General features: G+C 62.0%; 1 protein-coding gene across 1 annotated transcript in view; it reads right to left on the bottom strand.

Annotated features, from left to right (window-relative positions):
* The window catches only part of CELSR1 (cadherin EGF LAG seven-pass G-type receptor 1), a gene marked incomplete at its 5' end in the record, with an annotated part of 130,807 nt that overhangs the window by 73,123 nt on the left and 42,855 nt on the right, over positions 1 to 14,829 (bottom strand). Inside the window, one exon of the mRNA XM_080811676.1 lies at positions 6,880 to 7,518. Coding sequence (XP_080667802.1) covers positions 6,880 to 7,518 — 639 coding nt within the window. The remainder of the gene's footprint in view (positions 1 to 6,879; positions 7,519 to 14,829) is intronic.

The following is a 14,829-nucleotide window of genomic DNA, read 5'->3' as shown; positions in this document are numbered from 1 at the left end:
CGGAGGGGGACAGAGGCACAGGACCGGCCCAGGCGGAGTGGTGAGTGGGGGAGGGCGGGAGGGCAAGGAGGGATGGAGGGAGGGCGGAGGGTTGGGCAGGATTCCGCTGGCTGTGGGGCAGAACCTGGTGGTGGAAGGGAGAGCTGGCCCCTGCGCGCCTCGAGGCTGGGAAGGAGGGTCCCCCCCAACGTTATCGGTTTGTAGGGAAAACGAGCCAGTTTTTAAACGGCAAACGTGTCCAAACTCAGCTGGAATGCTGATGGAAACCTCCGTCCTCCACACACACAGCCGCTCAGCCCCTAGACAGTTCAAATTCCACTTGCCACGGGGTGCTGGGGAGGCGGGATAGTTCTTGGGACAGGTCGATGTCCAGAAAGATCCCATTTCCTTGACTTGTGGCTCGGAGTCAGCAGAAGAGTCCAAGAGCCCTGGTTAACACACACCTCCCCCCTCCCCCCTCCAGCTGTGCCCGGCAGCTCCGGGCGAGCCCTGCCTTCCTGACCGTCCGGCCCCGCAGGGGGCACAGCAGAGAGCCGGCCGTCTGTCCACCCCGGGCAAAGGACTCAGCCGTGGGCTACGGGGAATGGATGCCACCGGAAACCACTCTCCCTGGGGACATCTGGGGTTGCCACACTCAGGTCAGGGATGCAAGCCAGACTTCCAGCAGCTCCTGATGGCCCTGGGCCCAGACTGGGGTGGGGGGGTGCAGCCGACCCCCACGGGGTTGCCGCGGCAAAGGCCTTGCTCACCCATCCCTGCCACAGATGTCTGCTGAGGGCTGAGTGGGGGCCAGGTGCTGCTGGGGGGCGGGGGTGTCTCAACACAATGACGGAGACCCCAAGATGTCCATGTCCTGGGGCGCCCGGGGGGCTCAGTCGGTCGAGGACCCATCATGATCTCAGGGTTGTGAGAAGGAGCCCCGTATCGGGCTCCGTGCTCAGCAAGGAGGCGGCTTCTCTCCCTCTCCCCTTCTCCCTCTGAGAAAGGGGCCGAGGAGTTCAGGCCGATGCCTGATGCTGGAAAAGGAGACCCTCTTCCCAGCCTCCCGGAGGAGCCCTAAGAGAACAGACCCACGAACAGCCACTGAACCCGCTCATTCGTGGGACCTGAGGAAGCTATTGCAGGAGCTTGGCTGAGGGGAGACCGGGTGAGCCTAGCCACTGCGGGCCCAGAGCCGCGTCCCCCTCCCACGGCACAGTGTGACGGCACAGGGGGGCTCTGGGCCTGCAGGAGGCACGTCCCGGGCCGGTGGCTCGCCACCGTTGGACATGCTGTTTACACTTTGCTCCTGGCCAGCCTCTAACCCCAGGGACCGCAGCTGGCGCTGGCGAGACCCCTCCCCCATGCTGTGTGGGTGCCCCCCCCCCACACCGGTACAGAGGCGCGGGGTCCCGGTCTGGGACGGTGCCACCCGTTTGTGTGTCATGTGATGACCGCTGGGTCAGGACGCCGACAAGAGAATTCAAGATAAAACCTGCGGTTGGAGTCACGTGCGTTTTTCTAACAACAGAATCCGAGAAGGGCCAGAATTGATTTTAAACGTTTTTCTTAGCAGAAAAGGTCATTAGGTTTTTACACCAACAGTTTCTCCGGTCTTGAACTTTCTCAGAATGCCCTGGCCCGGGACAGCTCCCCACAGGGGATTGAGCCCCCAGCCCCGGGAGGGCCAGCACGGGAGACAGTCAGGACCCCTGGCCCTGGGGGCGCCAGCACAGGGGGGACAGTCAGGACCCCCAGCCCTGGGGGCGCCAGCATGGGGGACAGGTCCCCAGAAGGTGCTCCCTCAGGAAAACTGGGATATTCTACCCAGGAGTGGTTAGCACAAAGAGCCAGCCACTGGCTGCTAAGTGGCCACTGGCCCACTGACCCCCAGAGCAGGCTAACTGTCAGCGGAGGAGCCCCTGTTACGATGCCGTGTCCACAGCACAGACACCGAAGCCCAGGGACGGCCACGGGCCTCCCACTGCACAGCAGAGCTGTTCTCCGGGATTCGCTGAATCACCCTGAGTCCAGTCAGGCGGCCCCGGGGTCTAACGTCTCTTGCTCCGGGATGAACAGGGCCCTGAGCACGGGACTCGGCGACGACGGGGGGTGGGCACCCCGATGGTCCCCGTATGGGTGTGGCCGCCGCCAGGCCTCCCTCCACAGGAGACCCTGCTCCCACCCCACCTCGCCCCCCATGATATCAAAGTTGCCGCTTTGTCAGGAACGCACCCCGAGGCCCAACGTTCACCTGGGACCATAAACCACCCGGCGGGTCTCCACGAGAAGACGCTCGTGCGTGAGAAGCCCGGGAGCGAGCGTCGGCCCACGGCTGTGCGGCGAGAACACGCGCCTGGCCAGCCATCCCGCCAGCAGGGCAGAGTCATAAACACCTCGGTGCCCGCCCCGAGAAGGGACTCTCCTGTCCCCTCCAGCTCAGTGACAAAAGCAGCAAGGGCACGGCTTTGAGCATGATACAGAAGGGCCAGGCCCCGTCACCCCGACCCTGTCACCTGTGTGCAGGTACCGATTAAGCACGTTCTCTGTGCCCGGCACTGAGGAGGGAGCAGGTGGCACCAGGCAGACAGGGGGGTCGGGGCTGCGACGAGGGGCACAGACGTGGGGGAAGGTGCGCTCCCCGTGCCGGGCTTCAGTGACAGCAGCTGTGTTTCCGGAAGGCCAGTGAAGGGCCATCGGAGACACGGCGGACCCGGGCCACAGACTATGCATGAGAGCAGCGGCGCCCTGGGAAGGCTTAAGCAGCACGGATGTGACCCAGGGCACCTGTCACCGGCCTCTCGGGGCACTCCACAGAGAGCAGCTCGCAGGGCGGGAGACGCAGGGTGAGGCCCCCCCACTCCAGGGGCAGTGACTCCCGGGTGCGCTGGAGAGAAGGGGATGGGACGTGGAGGCACAACCGTCGGGATGTGCTGATTCGTCACGGGGGGCACAAGGGGTTTATCTCCTGTGAGCCCAGGGAGGAGGGGCGGGGGTGGGCGAGCCTGGCTCAGGCAGCACGGGAGCTCAGGACGGGGCTCCCTGGGCCCCCACCCCGCGTCCCCGCTTGGTGTTCTGAACACGGGGTGATGACGGTCCCACACCTCCTGGGGCTGTCAGAGACACGGGGCAAGGGCCAGCCTGGTATACTCTGCCAGCACCACCGTCACGGCCACCGTCGGCAAGCGTCACCCTGTCAGCAGGTGAGGGAACGAGCAGAGGACAGACCCAGAGACAACACCACCAGGACTCGGAATCAGGCCCTGGTTGAATCAGGGCCAGTGTCTCTGGGAAGGAAGAGCGTCCTGCCGGCCCCACGGGCAGCAGGTTGACGGCCTCTCCGGGTGGCTGGCCTGTTCAGCGTCACTGCCCTCCCTGCCACCCGTCCTCGCGCCGCACGTTGAACCCTCAGCGCACCGCGCATGGGAGGCACTTCCTACAAGGAGCTGGGACACACCTGCCACAAGGGCCAGGGCACGGCCCAGCCGCGCCACCCCCGAGTCTGGAGGGTGGATGAGCCCGAGCCCAGAAGGAGAGTGCGGGGCTGGCATCCTGGGCCCCCGCCCAGCGGGCAGCCGCGGGCTCCCCTGTCCGCGGGACGGCTCTGTGCAGGGCCGTCCTGGGCGCTGTGGCACTGGGCAGCCACCTGGCATTCTCCCACCTGCCCCAAACGTGCCCTCGGGGCACCTGGGTGGCGCACTGCACTGAGCGTTCTCCTGATTTCGGCTCAGACCACGAGCAGCGTGGTGGGATCAAGCCGGGCGTTGGGCTCCACGCGGAGTGTGGGGTCTTCTTGGGATTCTCCCTCTCCCTCTGCCCCCTCCGTGCTCATGTTCTCTCTCTCTCTCTCAAATCAATAAATAAAATATTTTTTAAAAAGTGTCCTTGGGTAGCACCAAATGTCCCGGGGGAAGAATCCCCCCAGTCAGAACCACTGGGCTAGATACTGTTCCGTTCTGCACCTGAGTCACCCCACTAATAGACGGGGCCTGCTGTCGACGCAGGGACTCGGGTACCAAATGTGGAATCATCTAGAACAGCACAGTACATGGAAGGCTCAGGGCTGTTCGCAGCAGGTTACCACTGTCCTGAGAGGCACAGAAATAAGGGAATCTCTACCCAACACGACAGCAGAGCCACCGACCCATAAACACGGCACCGAGGAAGTCAGGAAACCTTCCAGAAACTTCACAGGGCAGGGGACAGCTCATTTGGCGGCATCTGCGGGGCTCAGGAGGAACCCAGGAGAAGGCATTGCACAACACGGTCCGCCATCCTGTCCTGCTCCTCCGGGAGCGGGGCCGGGCTCCCCTGCGACAACGGTGCTTCCGTCCCCGGGGCTCTGAGCCCAGCATGGATTTAAGAAAAACGCAGGAGAGCCGCCAGGGGTATTCTCCCCAGACTCAGGAGCCTCGCCTGAGATTAACAGACACCCTCCTTCGCGCAGCCCGTCTCCTGTCCGATGGCAGCACACAGGAAGCCGGGGTCTTCCGGGGGCCTTGGGCCGAGTCCAGCTTCCCCGCCGTGGCCGGGGCTCGGCTTACCGGGGAGCAGGTAACAAAACCCTCGCGACGACAGGCCTGCCTTCAGCACCAGCAAATGAGCGCAATTACCGCCCGCAAGAGAAGGAGGGCTTCAAAGGGAGACAGGGAGACCCCGAGGAAGGGGGACCGAGGAAAAGCAATCAGGCTGAGCCTGTCTTATCTCCGGGGGAAACACATGTGATGATTTGAGGGCCAGAGACACTCAAATGACGCCCCTGCCCCTCGCGGCATCTCAGTGGGTCTCCTGGCGATGACACACCAGGTCATCCATGGTCATTATTTCTCCAGCAATGACTCCTGCAATGAAAACATCCCTTCCACCCAGCGGCTCAAACCCTCTTAGGAGGGAATCAAGGGCCCACAGGTCCCCTGCAGCCTCCGTTTTCCCGGCCCAGACACAGCCCCATGCTACGTCCAGGACCTCTGGAACCCCGGCCTGCTGTGGCCCCCAAGGGGAAGTTGGTCTCCGGGACCAACTCAGACCCCACCCTAGGCCTCCGCCAGCGTGCGGAGGGTGCCTGAGGGGCTGTCCCCTTCCTGGTCCCCATCGCCACCTGTCTCATCCCTGGAAAGGGCCAGCTGCACAGACAACCCTGGGTGGCCCACCCAAATGGGCAGGGGCAAGTCTGATGTGTGCACTGGGTAGGCATACAGTAGGCACTCAATTAATACTTACAGAGCAAGGGAGTAACTGTACACCGGCTGGGTCCCCGGAGCACCCCAGCGTCTGGGGCCACAGCTTCTCCATCGGAAGCAGGAGTCACAGGAGGAAGCACTCCCGGGTCGAGGCCACATGCAGGGGAGGGGACAGCGACAGGAGCTCACGAGGGAGGCTGCCCCATCACCAGCAGCTGGCATGCCTGGACAGCCACTGCATAAGAGGCCAAGAGGCCAGCTCACCGCAGTGAACGGGGAAGGAGAGGCAGGCACCTGCCACCAGCACGTGGCGAAGCGCCACGGAGCTCCCACGACAACTCAGGGCAGGGAGGAGCCAGGGATACGGGAGCTCGGTCCTGGCCTCGCAGCACAACCAGAGCCCCAACTACATCGGCGGGAAGTAGGGGGCCCAGGGGTCTCCTGAGCCTTCCTTCCCCACTCACCACCGCGCCCCGGCACAGCCAGGAGCTCAGGGCTACAACTCAGGGAAACAGTGGGGGAGACACCTCTGGGCCCCAGCGGGACAGACAGATGGACAGCCAGCCCCAGACGGGCGGGGGAGGGGAGGACACGGGGCAGGCAATCAGGTGCCTTTCTCGCCGCACCACTGGATCGCGGCCAGTCAGGGGCTCAGACCCAGCAAGCCGGGTCGTGTGCCCCCATGTCCCCCGGCTGCCAACACCCCCCTCCCTCCTCTTCCGACGCAGAGCGCGTGAACAGCCGTCGTCTCGCTCTGTGCACCCCACCCCACTCTCTCTTCCTGCTTCATAAACAGCAGCTAATACCCTACATCCCTGTTGCAAGCCCGAGAACTGTGTCCCGTCCCACACGAGCGGGTGACGACATTCAGTATCCACAGCCGAGGCCACGGTCCGCACAGGAATCACAACGCCCCCGCCGGCACGCGTGAGGTCCCACGGGATCCCAGACAGCCTTCCCCAACGCCAGGCTGCTCGCCGCGGGGCCCCCGGAAATGTCTCTCTCAAACGGGCCAAAATCTTATGTGACCCACGATAGAAGGCCAAGGCAAGGTCGTGCGTTTCTGCACTGCTCGGCCTCCGTGTTTTCAAAACTAATCGTCAGCTGCCTCTGGAGCAGAGGCAGGCGCATCCTTGCACCTGGCCAGGACGTCTCCAGGCAGGAGCCCCTTCAAAGCGAAGATGAGTCATCTCCACGGGGACAACAGGGCGTGAACGACGAGCCCCGTCTCTCCAGACCCAGAGGATTCCCGGCTCCCCCGGGGGACAGTACACACAGGGACCAATTAACCTGAAAGCCGGAATCAAGCCCTTCCGGTTTGAAGCCACTTAGAGCAGCGCATGCCACGTCACGTGTGCGGGTTTTTAGGTGGCTCTCACTCTATCATCTTCCTCACCAAGAGGGTGACTCCGGGGGCGCCTAGGGGCCTCAGTCCATTAAGCGTCTGCCTTCGGCTCAGGCCATGCTCTCAGGATCATGGGATCGAACCCCCCATCGGGCTCCCTGCTGAGCAGGGAGCCCGCCTTTCCCTCTCCCTCTTCCCCTGCTCGTGCTCTCTCTCTTTCTGACAAATAAATAAAATCTTAATTAAAAAAAAAAAGAGGGTGACTTCAATCACGAGGGGTCCACAGCGACCTCGGGGCACTTGGCAGGAAACCCGCCGCCTGCCCGCGTGCCACGAAGGAGATGCCGCCCCCCGCCCCCCCGGGAGCCCGCGTACCCGTGAAGTCCTCCAGACACTCGCAGGTGTAGCCGCCCTCACGGCTGTGGCAGCGGCCGTGGGCGCCGCAGGGGCTGGAGTAGCACAGGTCGATCTCCGTCTCGCAGTAGTCGCCCGTGAAGCCGGGCGGGCAGCGGCAGCGCAGGCCCGTGATGGGGTGGATGGGCCGGAAGAGCACGGTGGTGGAGCTGATGAAGGGCGCCGAGCTGTCGAACTTGAGCACCGACACGCACTTCATGTAGTTCTCGCAGGGCTCGCGCAGGCAGATGTTGTCGTCGAAGGGCAGCACGCGCTGCGTGGACACGGCCGTCAGCAGCGTCCGATTCAAGTAGATCTGCTCCTGCAGGTCCTCCGACGGGAAGAACTTGTCGCGGACGCCGCCGGGGAGCAAGGCCGAGAAGGTCACGTTCAGGATGTTGGAGCTGACGTCCGTGTCGTTCTGGATGTTGAAGACGAAGACGTCGTCCTTGGTGGTGGACAGCACGGTGGCCACGCCTTCCACGAACAGGGACAGCAGCGGGGAGAGGAACTTCTCCTGCGACATGTTCTCCAGGCGGACGGTGATGCTGTTGGTCAGCATGTCGTCCGTGATGATGGTGACCCGCAGGGTGCAGAGCGCGGCCACGCTGTGGACGCCATCTGTGGACACAAGGGGGGTCAGGGTCACTCGGGGTCCTGGGCCCCTCCAGTCCCACCTGGAAACAGCCTCGGATGCACTCAGTGTGGCAGAGGCGAGCCCAAGCCTCCCCAAGCCCCACGCCCCACCCCACCAGTGACCTCCCCCTTGACCCCTGCTTCCCAGCCCCCGTTCTCCCTCCACACCCGGCTTCCCAAATACAGCTCCCACTGAGTCTGTCTTGCTCAAAGGAACCCCATGGGCCCCCCAACCACTCAGCAGGACATCCTAGGACCACCCACAACCCAGCCCCGTGCTGCCCAAGCCCCCCACCTCATACGCTTTGCTCCAGACCCATGGGGACACTGAGCCCCATCTGCCCCCTCTGTAGCTGTTCCACATACTAGAAGAAAGACCCCACTCTGATCCCACCCAGCCCCGCCCAGCTCCGACCCCACAGTGTCCAGGAGGGTGCCATCCATGTCAACCCTGGTCTACACCACGCTGACCGCGTGTCTTCCCTTGGCTCTATTCTATGCTTCCCTACGAGCATGGCACAGAGGAGACGCTCAGCAAATGCTGCTTTAGAAAAACACACACAAGACGAGGTACACCTGCGCCAACAGAGGTAAGCAAACCACGAATCGAGGTAGTCAGGGCTGTGAGGCCAGAAAGGGTGCAACATCTGGGTTGAGCACAGCATCGGTTCTGAGCCCAGCATCAGAGGAGCTGTCCAAGGGCTGGCCACGGGGGCTCTCCCCAGGGTAGCTCTAGGCTGGTACCATTAGCCTCCCCAGCACCTGGACAGGTGCAGCCACCCCGCCCAGGGGGCCTTCACCTGCCTCCCAGGCCTCACCCCCAATGTGCTACGGGACCCTGAGAAAAACCTGGCAAGTTCACACCCTTCTGGCTCAGCTTAGTTTCTCTGTCCCTGGAGCTTTGCCCAATCCTCCCATCTACTCTCCCAACGTGCTCCCAGCCGGTGCCCCCCACGAGTGCACCCCCAGCTCCACGGGGCACAGAGCCATCTGTGTAGGCCAGTGAGCCCTGGGGGGACCTCCTCCTACCCTCTCATAACTTGCAGCCTTGGGGTACTTCCCCAGAGCACAGGAGCCACGCAGGGACCCTTCCCCACTTGTTTCTGGAAAACCAGGATGACTGAGAAGGCAAGTCACACGGCGAAACCCGGGGGCCACCTTGTCCCTGTGGCCCTAGCACAGTCCCTACAAAGCCCCAAATCACGGGGGGACAGACGCACCAAAGCTTGTGGACACTGGGAATGTTTCTCTCAGCCACTGGAGCGCCACACGCCTGTACGGGAGGGACCTGAGTCACCAAACTTGTCCCAACAACAAGAAAAACATAAGTGCCCCCGAGTCGCAGTATTTCCGGGTGCTCCGTCTGATGGCCACGGCAGACCCGAGATCCTCAGATGCGGAGAAAACCGGCATCCCCCACTTCACAGCTGGAGGGGGTCCGGCTTCCGCCCCACTGACAGCAGCCCAGCTCGGGAGCATGGGCACCGGGCGCTCTGCCGCTGGCCCAGCTCGTCCTCACGAAAACCCAGCAGGGCCGAATTTAGAAAGTGCAAGCAGGCCCGGTGTCATCTCAGTGTGGGGAGCCCTCAAGGGAAGGGCACGCTCCACCTACAACCTCTTCAGAGCCGCAACCGAGCGGAGTTGGCAGCTCACATTCAAAGGGCCCGGGGCCGCCACAGTCAGGAGAAGTAAATTAAGGCAAGAAGAAGTGGCGAAGCATGTTGTGGCGGGGCGCCATCCTTTCCTTCCCTCCCCCACACAGGCCAATCCCCTCCCTGGAATGTGGGCTGACCTGGAGCTCCCTCGGTTTCCTCCCACCGTGGTCCTCACGCAGGCATCCCAAAATGCCCACCTCATCCCCGCCAGGCCCCTGGGGCTCCCAGTGGCTTCCAGAATAAAACCCACACCTTGTACTGCATCTGGGGGTCCTATGTGATCTCCCTGCCCCAGGGCCTTTTTTTTTTTAAAGATTTATTTATTTATTTATTTGACAGAGATCACAAGTAGGCAGAGAGGAAGGCAGAATGAGGAGGAAGCAGGCTCCCCGCTGAGCAGAGAGCCCGATGCGGGGCTCGATCCCAGGACCCTGAGATCATGACCTGAGCCGAAGGCAGAGGCTTTAACCCACTGAGCCCCCCAGGCGCCCCTCACTGCCTCAGGGCTTTTGCACACCTTACCTTCTGCCCAGCGTGCCGACCTCCTTGTCGGCTGGCGGGTGCTCCCTCCGTCATCTGGGTCCTGTCACAGGGGCCCTCCATGTTCCCCCATCCACACTCTGCCACATCCCCACTTCCCTGCGCAGGAGGGGCACGACCCGATTGTGTTTACATGTCTCCCCCGTGAGCCCACGAGGACTGAGAACCTTCAGGTCTCATTCCTGCGGTACCAGCTGCTGGCACTCAGAAGTGGCCAGATGAACATTCGGGGGAGGGGGCACGCAAGGAGGGAGGGGGCAGGGAAGAACGGGGTTTCCACCGGCATCTCTTTAACCCCAAGACGGACATCACACACACAGCTTCGGGGTCTCAGTTTGCCACGTAAGCTAATTTTTTGGTGATGTCTGTCTTTCTTTCCTTCTTCCCACGGGCCACGATAATAATACAGGATACAGGGTAGTGCCTGCCTGCTTCCCGATGCTGTTATGAAACACCCTTGTCATCTTCAACCACCGACCCGCAGGCCGCCGGGAGGGCACCGCACGGAGGAACGCCCGGGAACAGGGAGCCGCGTTCCAGGGACAGACCGCTCCACTCGGGGACAAAGCACCGACACATTAACTCAGGTCGAATGCGCGAGAAAACAAAACACCCCTCTTGCTAGGACTCTGACCGCCAACCTCCTTCAGATCCGCGATCATCCTGGACACCCCAGGTCCTGGGGAGATGATGGCTTCGCTCTGAACCTGCATCACTCGGGCAAGATCTCCGGGCCTCACAGGCACACGCCCGACTGCCCATCCTCGGGGGCCACGGAAACACAGCGGCTGTCCCCACCATGGGGTGCTGTGCGTCCCCACCACGAGGCCCTGTGTGTCCCCACCACGGCGGTGACAGCGAGGCAGATCTGACGATGTGATGCTAGGGCAGGAGTGAGCTGCTTCATCCCACAGACAAGAAAATGCATTTGTGCACGAGCCCTAGAGCTATCGGCAAGTAAGCGAACACCTGCGAGGGTGACGGGTCCTGCTCGCGTCCCTGCGTTTGTTTTCGATACGCGTTTATTTGAGAACAGTGTCAGTTTTACAGAAGTATCGCGAGACAGTACGGAGCTCCCACATACTCAGCACCGTGTTCCCCCTATTATGGACAGAATCACGTTAGTTCCCTAGTTTTCCCTGCTGCCCTTGTCCTGGTCCAGGACCCCTTCGAAGACCCCACACGACAGCCAGCCGTCACGCCCTCTTAGCTCTGCCCTGCCGGGACAGCTTCCCAGACGGCCCTCGCTTTGATGACCTTAACAGTTCGGAGGAGGGCTGTCACTTTGCTGCTGTTAGGTGACTTTTACTTTGCCCTCTAGACCTTCCTGCACCATTTTCTTTCATACAGCAGGTTTAGCCCTGAAGAGCCCATTTTCATTCTGGAAGACGCAGAGCTCGCCTGGGGCTCTGCCCACAAGCAACAGCCACAGACCAGCTTGGAGGCGCCCCCAAATCAGGCCAGTGCGATTTCCACTGCTTTCTTCAGCAAGGTGAGTCACCTCGTTGTCCCCAAGTCACAGGAGGAGAGAGACAGAACAGACGGCAGAACGTGCCACGGTGGCGGGACGTCCACCAGCAGGTGCTTCCCGCAAAGCCACAGATACTGCGAGTGAAAAATTGCTCCGTGGGTCTTCCCAGAGGCCATCCCACGACCTTGTCCGTGGTAGGGGGCCCACCCCTGGGACACTGCAGGGAGAGGTCCCACTGCGCCCTCCAAGGAGCCGGGAGCCTGCAGGGGACAGAGCCACATTGGTAAGGCGTGGTGCCAACGCGACCCCAGGAGGCGGCGGGAAGGTGGGTGTCCTGGAGGGATGGCAGTCATCACTCAGTTGGAGAGGAAACACCTTCTCAGCACAAAAAACAAAAAAGAGGGGCACCTGGGCAGCTCAGTCAGTTAAGCATCTGTCTTCAGCTTGGTTCATGCTCCTCGGGTCCTGGGATCGAGTCCGTATCAGGCTCTGCGCTCAGCAGGGAATCTGCTTCTCCCTCTCCCTCTGCTCCTCTCCCTGCATGTGTGCTCACTCTCTCTCTCTCTCAAAATAAATAAATATAGTCTTAAAAAAAAAAAAAAAGGCAGCAAAACAGAGGCAAGGCCTGGCCCATCATGGACAAGAGGGCGCGTCAGTGTCCTGGGGCTGCCGTAACAAAGCACACAGACTGGGCGGCTTAGCCAGCGTTCATCCTCCTGGTCTGGAGGCCAGAAGTCTGAGATCAGGCGTCCCAGGGTGGTTCCCCCCGGAGCTCCGACAGAGAGTCTGTCCCACAGCCCTCTCCCGGGGGCAGGTGGTTGCTGGCAACCCTTGCCTTGCATCTCTCCGGTCTCTGCCCGGCCATCTGGGGGCCTCTTCCCCATGTGTGTCTGTGTCCAAATTCCCCTCTTAAAAGGACACAGTCGTCGGATTGGGGCCCAGTCCGATGCAGGATGAGCTCATCCCAAAGCTCACCATGATCACATCTGCACAGATCCTGTCTCCAAATAACCTGGCCTTCAGAGGTTCCAGGTGAACGTGAACTTGAGGGCCCGCTAGTCCACCTGGGACAGAGGGAAATGTAGGGGGTGGGGGAGGCAAGGGTCCAGAGGCACATGGGTCCAAGCCACTGTCCCCTGCACTCACGGTGGGGGAGGGGTCCAGATCTTCACGGTGTGGCCCGAGCACGGGCTCCACGCCAACGTCCTCCCCCGCACCATCCCTTCCACCTTTGTCACGGCCTGCGAGGGACACCTCTGCTCGCCATCCACAGATGAGGACCCCCAGGGACGGAGGGGCTGACCGGCAAGCCCAGCCGACGCCACTCGGCAGCAGGTGGCAGGCCTACCCAGAATGGGCTCCAGCCCGACGGACGGGGGGGTGAAGGGCCCAGAGGGCTGTCGACCTGACCTGGGAGGGTCTGCCAAGCCCACGGGGGAGGAGACGGCAGTTTCTGAACGCCTGGGGACGCAGGGACAGCCAGCTGAAGACCAAGCCGGTGCCAGGAGGGGACATGGCCACTTGCCATGGGTCTCTGCCACCTCACCCCAGTGCACCCCAGGGTCTGGCAACGCCCTGCCAGGCCTGAGAGGCCCAGCCCACAATGCCGGCTGCGGCTGAATCCCCAGGGCGCCATTTGCCGTCTAGCAGGTTTGAGACAAAGGCTGCTCGCCTGTCCCTCATCCTGTTCACCGCAGGTAGGGAGGGCCTGCTGGGGGTGGGGGGGGGGGTTGGGTCTGAAGTGGATTTCAGTGCTCCTCTCTCAGCGGGGCGGGGCGGGGGGGAGTTGCTGTTTCTTTGAGGCCAGACTGAGGGCAGACCACAGGTGTGTCATTTCCATCTGCTACCTGGACGGCATCTGGTTTCTTTTTGCAGCAACAAAAGCCAAACCTAGAACCTGCACCTCTGGGCGTGGGCTCCCTTCATGGGAACAGGGTGACACACGTGATGGGGGACAGTGGGGCAAATGCCAGAGTCAGACGCACGGGCACTGGACCAGGGAAGATCAGCGCCCCTGCTCTGTCCACGGAGGAGGGGCCCTCAGGTGTCCCACCAACACCCGGACGCCGCTCACGCACGCTCCCAACATGCCCCGGGGTTTACCTGGCAGTGACCTTGCAAGTCACTGAAGGGGCCGACACACCTCTGCCTGGTGCCAGGGACCGGCGGTCAAAGAGGGCAGAGCCAGCAGCCCCCTCCTCCTCCCCATGTGCCTGCGACGTTGGCCCAACAACAGAGAGGGAGGGCCCCTCCTGACCCCCCCAGGGCAGCCCACCCCCTGGGTTTCTCCTCTGTAATCCCAGTCCTCCTCACCCTATAAATCCACCCCTGGACCCTTCCCTCCAACTGCTGGAGGCAGGTCTTCACAGCCCCTGCCCTGCCAGCACCCCCAGGCCTCCCCCACAGCCCCCGGCGCTCATCGCTGGACCCCCACCTTGGGGGTAGCCACACTCCTGCAGGGCTCCAAGCCCAGCGCCCGGTCAAAGCACGCACCCTCCCCGCTAACCACGGGCATCCCCCAGCCCACTCTTCCTTCACCTGAAATGACTTCGGGCCCCCCACCTACACCCCTTCCCCGGCCCCCTCCTTCAGCCCAGCCCATCTGTGGGCCCACGACGGGCCGACCACTCCCTGCTCACAGCACCCTCCCCAACCCTGACCTCGCTCACCACGTCTGTGCTGATGGAACCCTCTGGAAGGCAAAAGCGTAACAGACTCCCCCGGGAAGCCCGGGCCTCAGAAGCGGAGGGCTGAGACTCGGAGCAAACACATTCTTGTCAAGATCAAGAGCTTCCGGTTAGGAGTTAAGGGTTGGATCCTCAAAGAGTTAAACAGAATTAACAGAAGACCCGGAATTCCACTGCCTGGCAGAATTCAAAAGACCTGAAAATGTAAATGTACACAGAAAACCTGTACGCGAGGGGCGCCTGGTGGCTCAGTCGGTTGGACCTCTGCCTTCGGCTCAGGTCATGATCTCAGGGTCCTGAGATCATCAGGAGGTTTTGGGCCAGGGACAGAAGCAGCGATGCAGGGGCCCCATGAACCAAAACGATCTCCAAGAGCTAGTAAGCCTTGCCCTGCTCTCTAACAACACCCTCCAGCAAGACAACGTGGCTCCTAACACCTGCATGGGGGCACCCCCACATTCTCCAGCCCTGGACACGTCAAGAAGTGGCCGTCAGCCCAAGAGAACCTTAAAGATAAGATTTCTAACAAACCCACCAGCACAACCCAGCCTGCTGGTCACGGAGCCCAGGGACCTGCACAGACCCTGTCGCCTACCACCAGCCCACCACCGGCCCACAGACTTGGGAGGGACAGTCTGGAACATCCCAGGCTCTGTCCCATCCACCACTCAGCCAGGGAGACCCCAGCTCAAGCTCCTCCTCCAGCCACCTGGATGGTCAGAGTGGCAGGTGGCCCTCGGCCTCCCCGCAGGTGGTAACGGGGTGAGTGCACACACGTGCCATTTCTCCTCCTCTGCTCCTCTCCTAGCTGGAGCTGCACACACACACCCCTGCACGTATTAGTTGAAGAATGCTCTCTTAGCATCGTTTAATAATGCAAGTTTCTGGCTCCCCAACACACTGGGCTGGACTCACCAGCAGTGCCTCTGAAATTCAGACTGTC

The sequence above is a fragment of the Martes martes genome, assembly GCF_963455335.1.
Source record: "Martes martes genome assembly, chromosome: 8".
NCBI lineage: Eukaryota > Metazoa > Chordata > Mammalia > Carnivora > Mustelidae > Martes > Martes martes.
The sequence above is the reverse complement of the archived record's forward strand: the minus strand, read 5'-3'. Positions and strand labels throughout refer to the sequence as shown.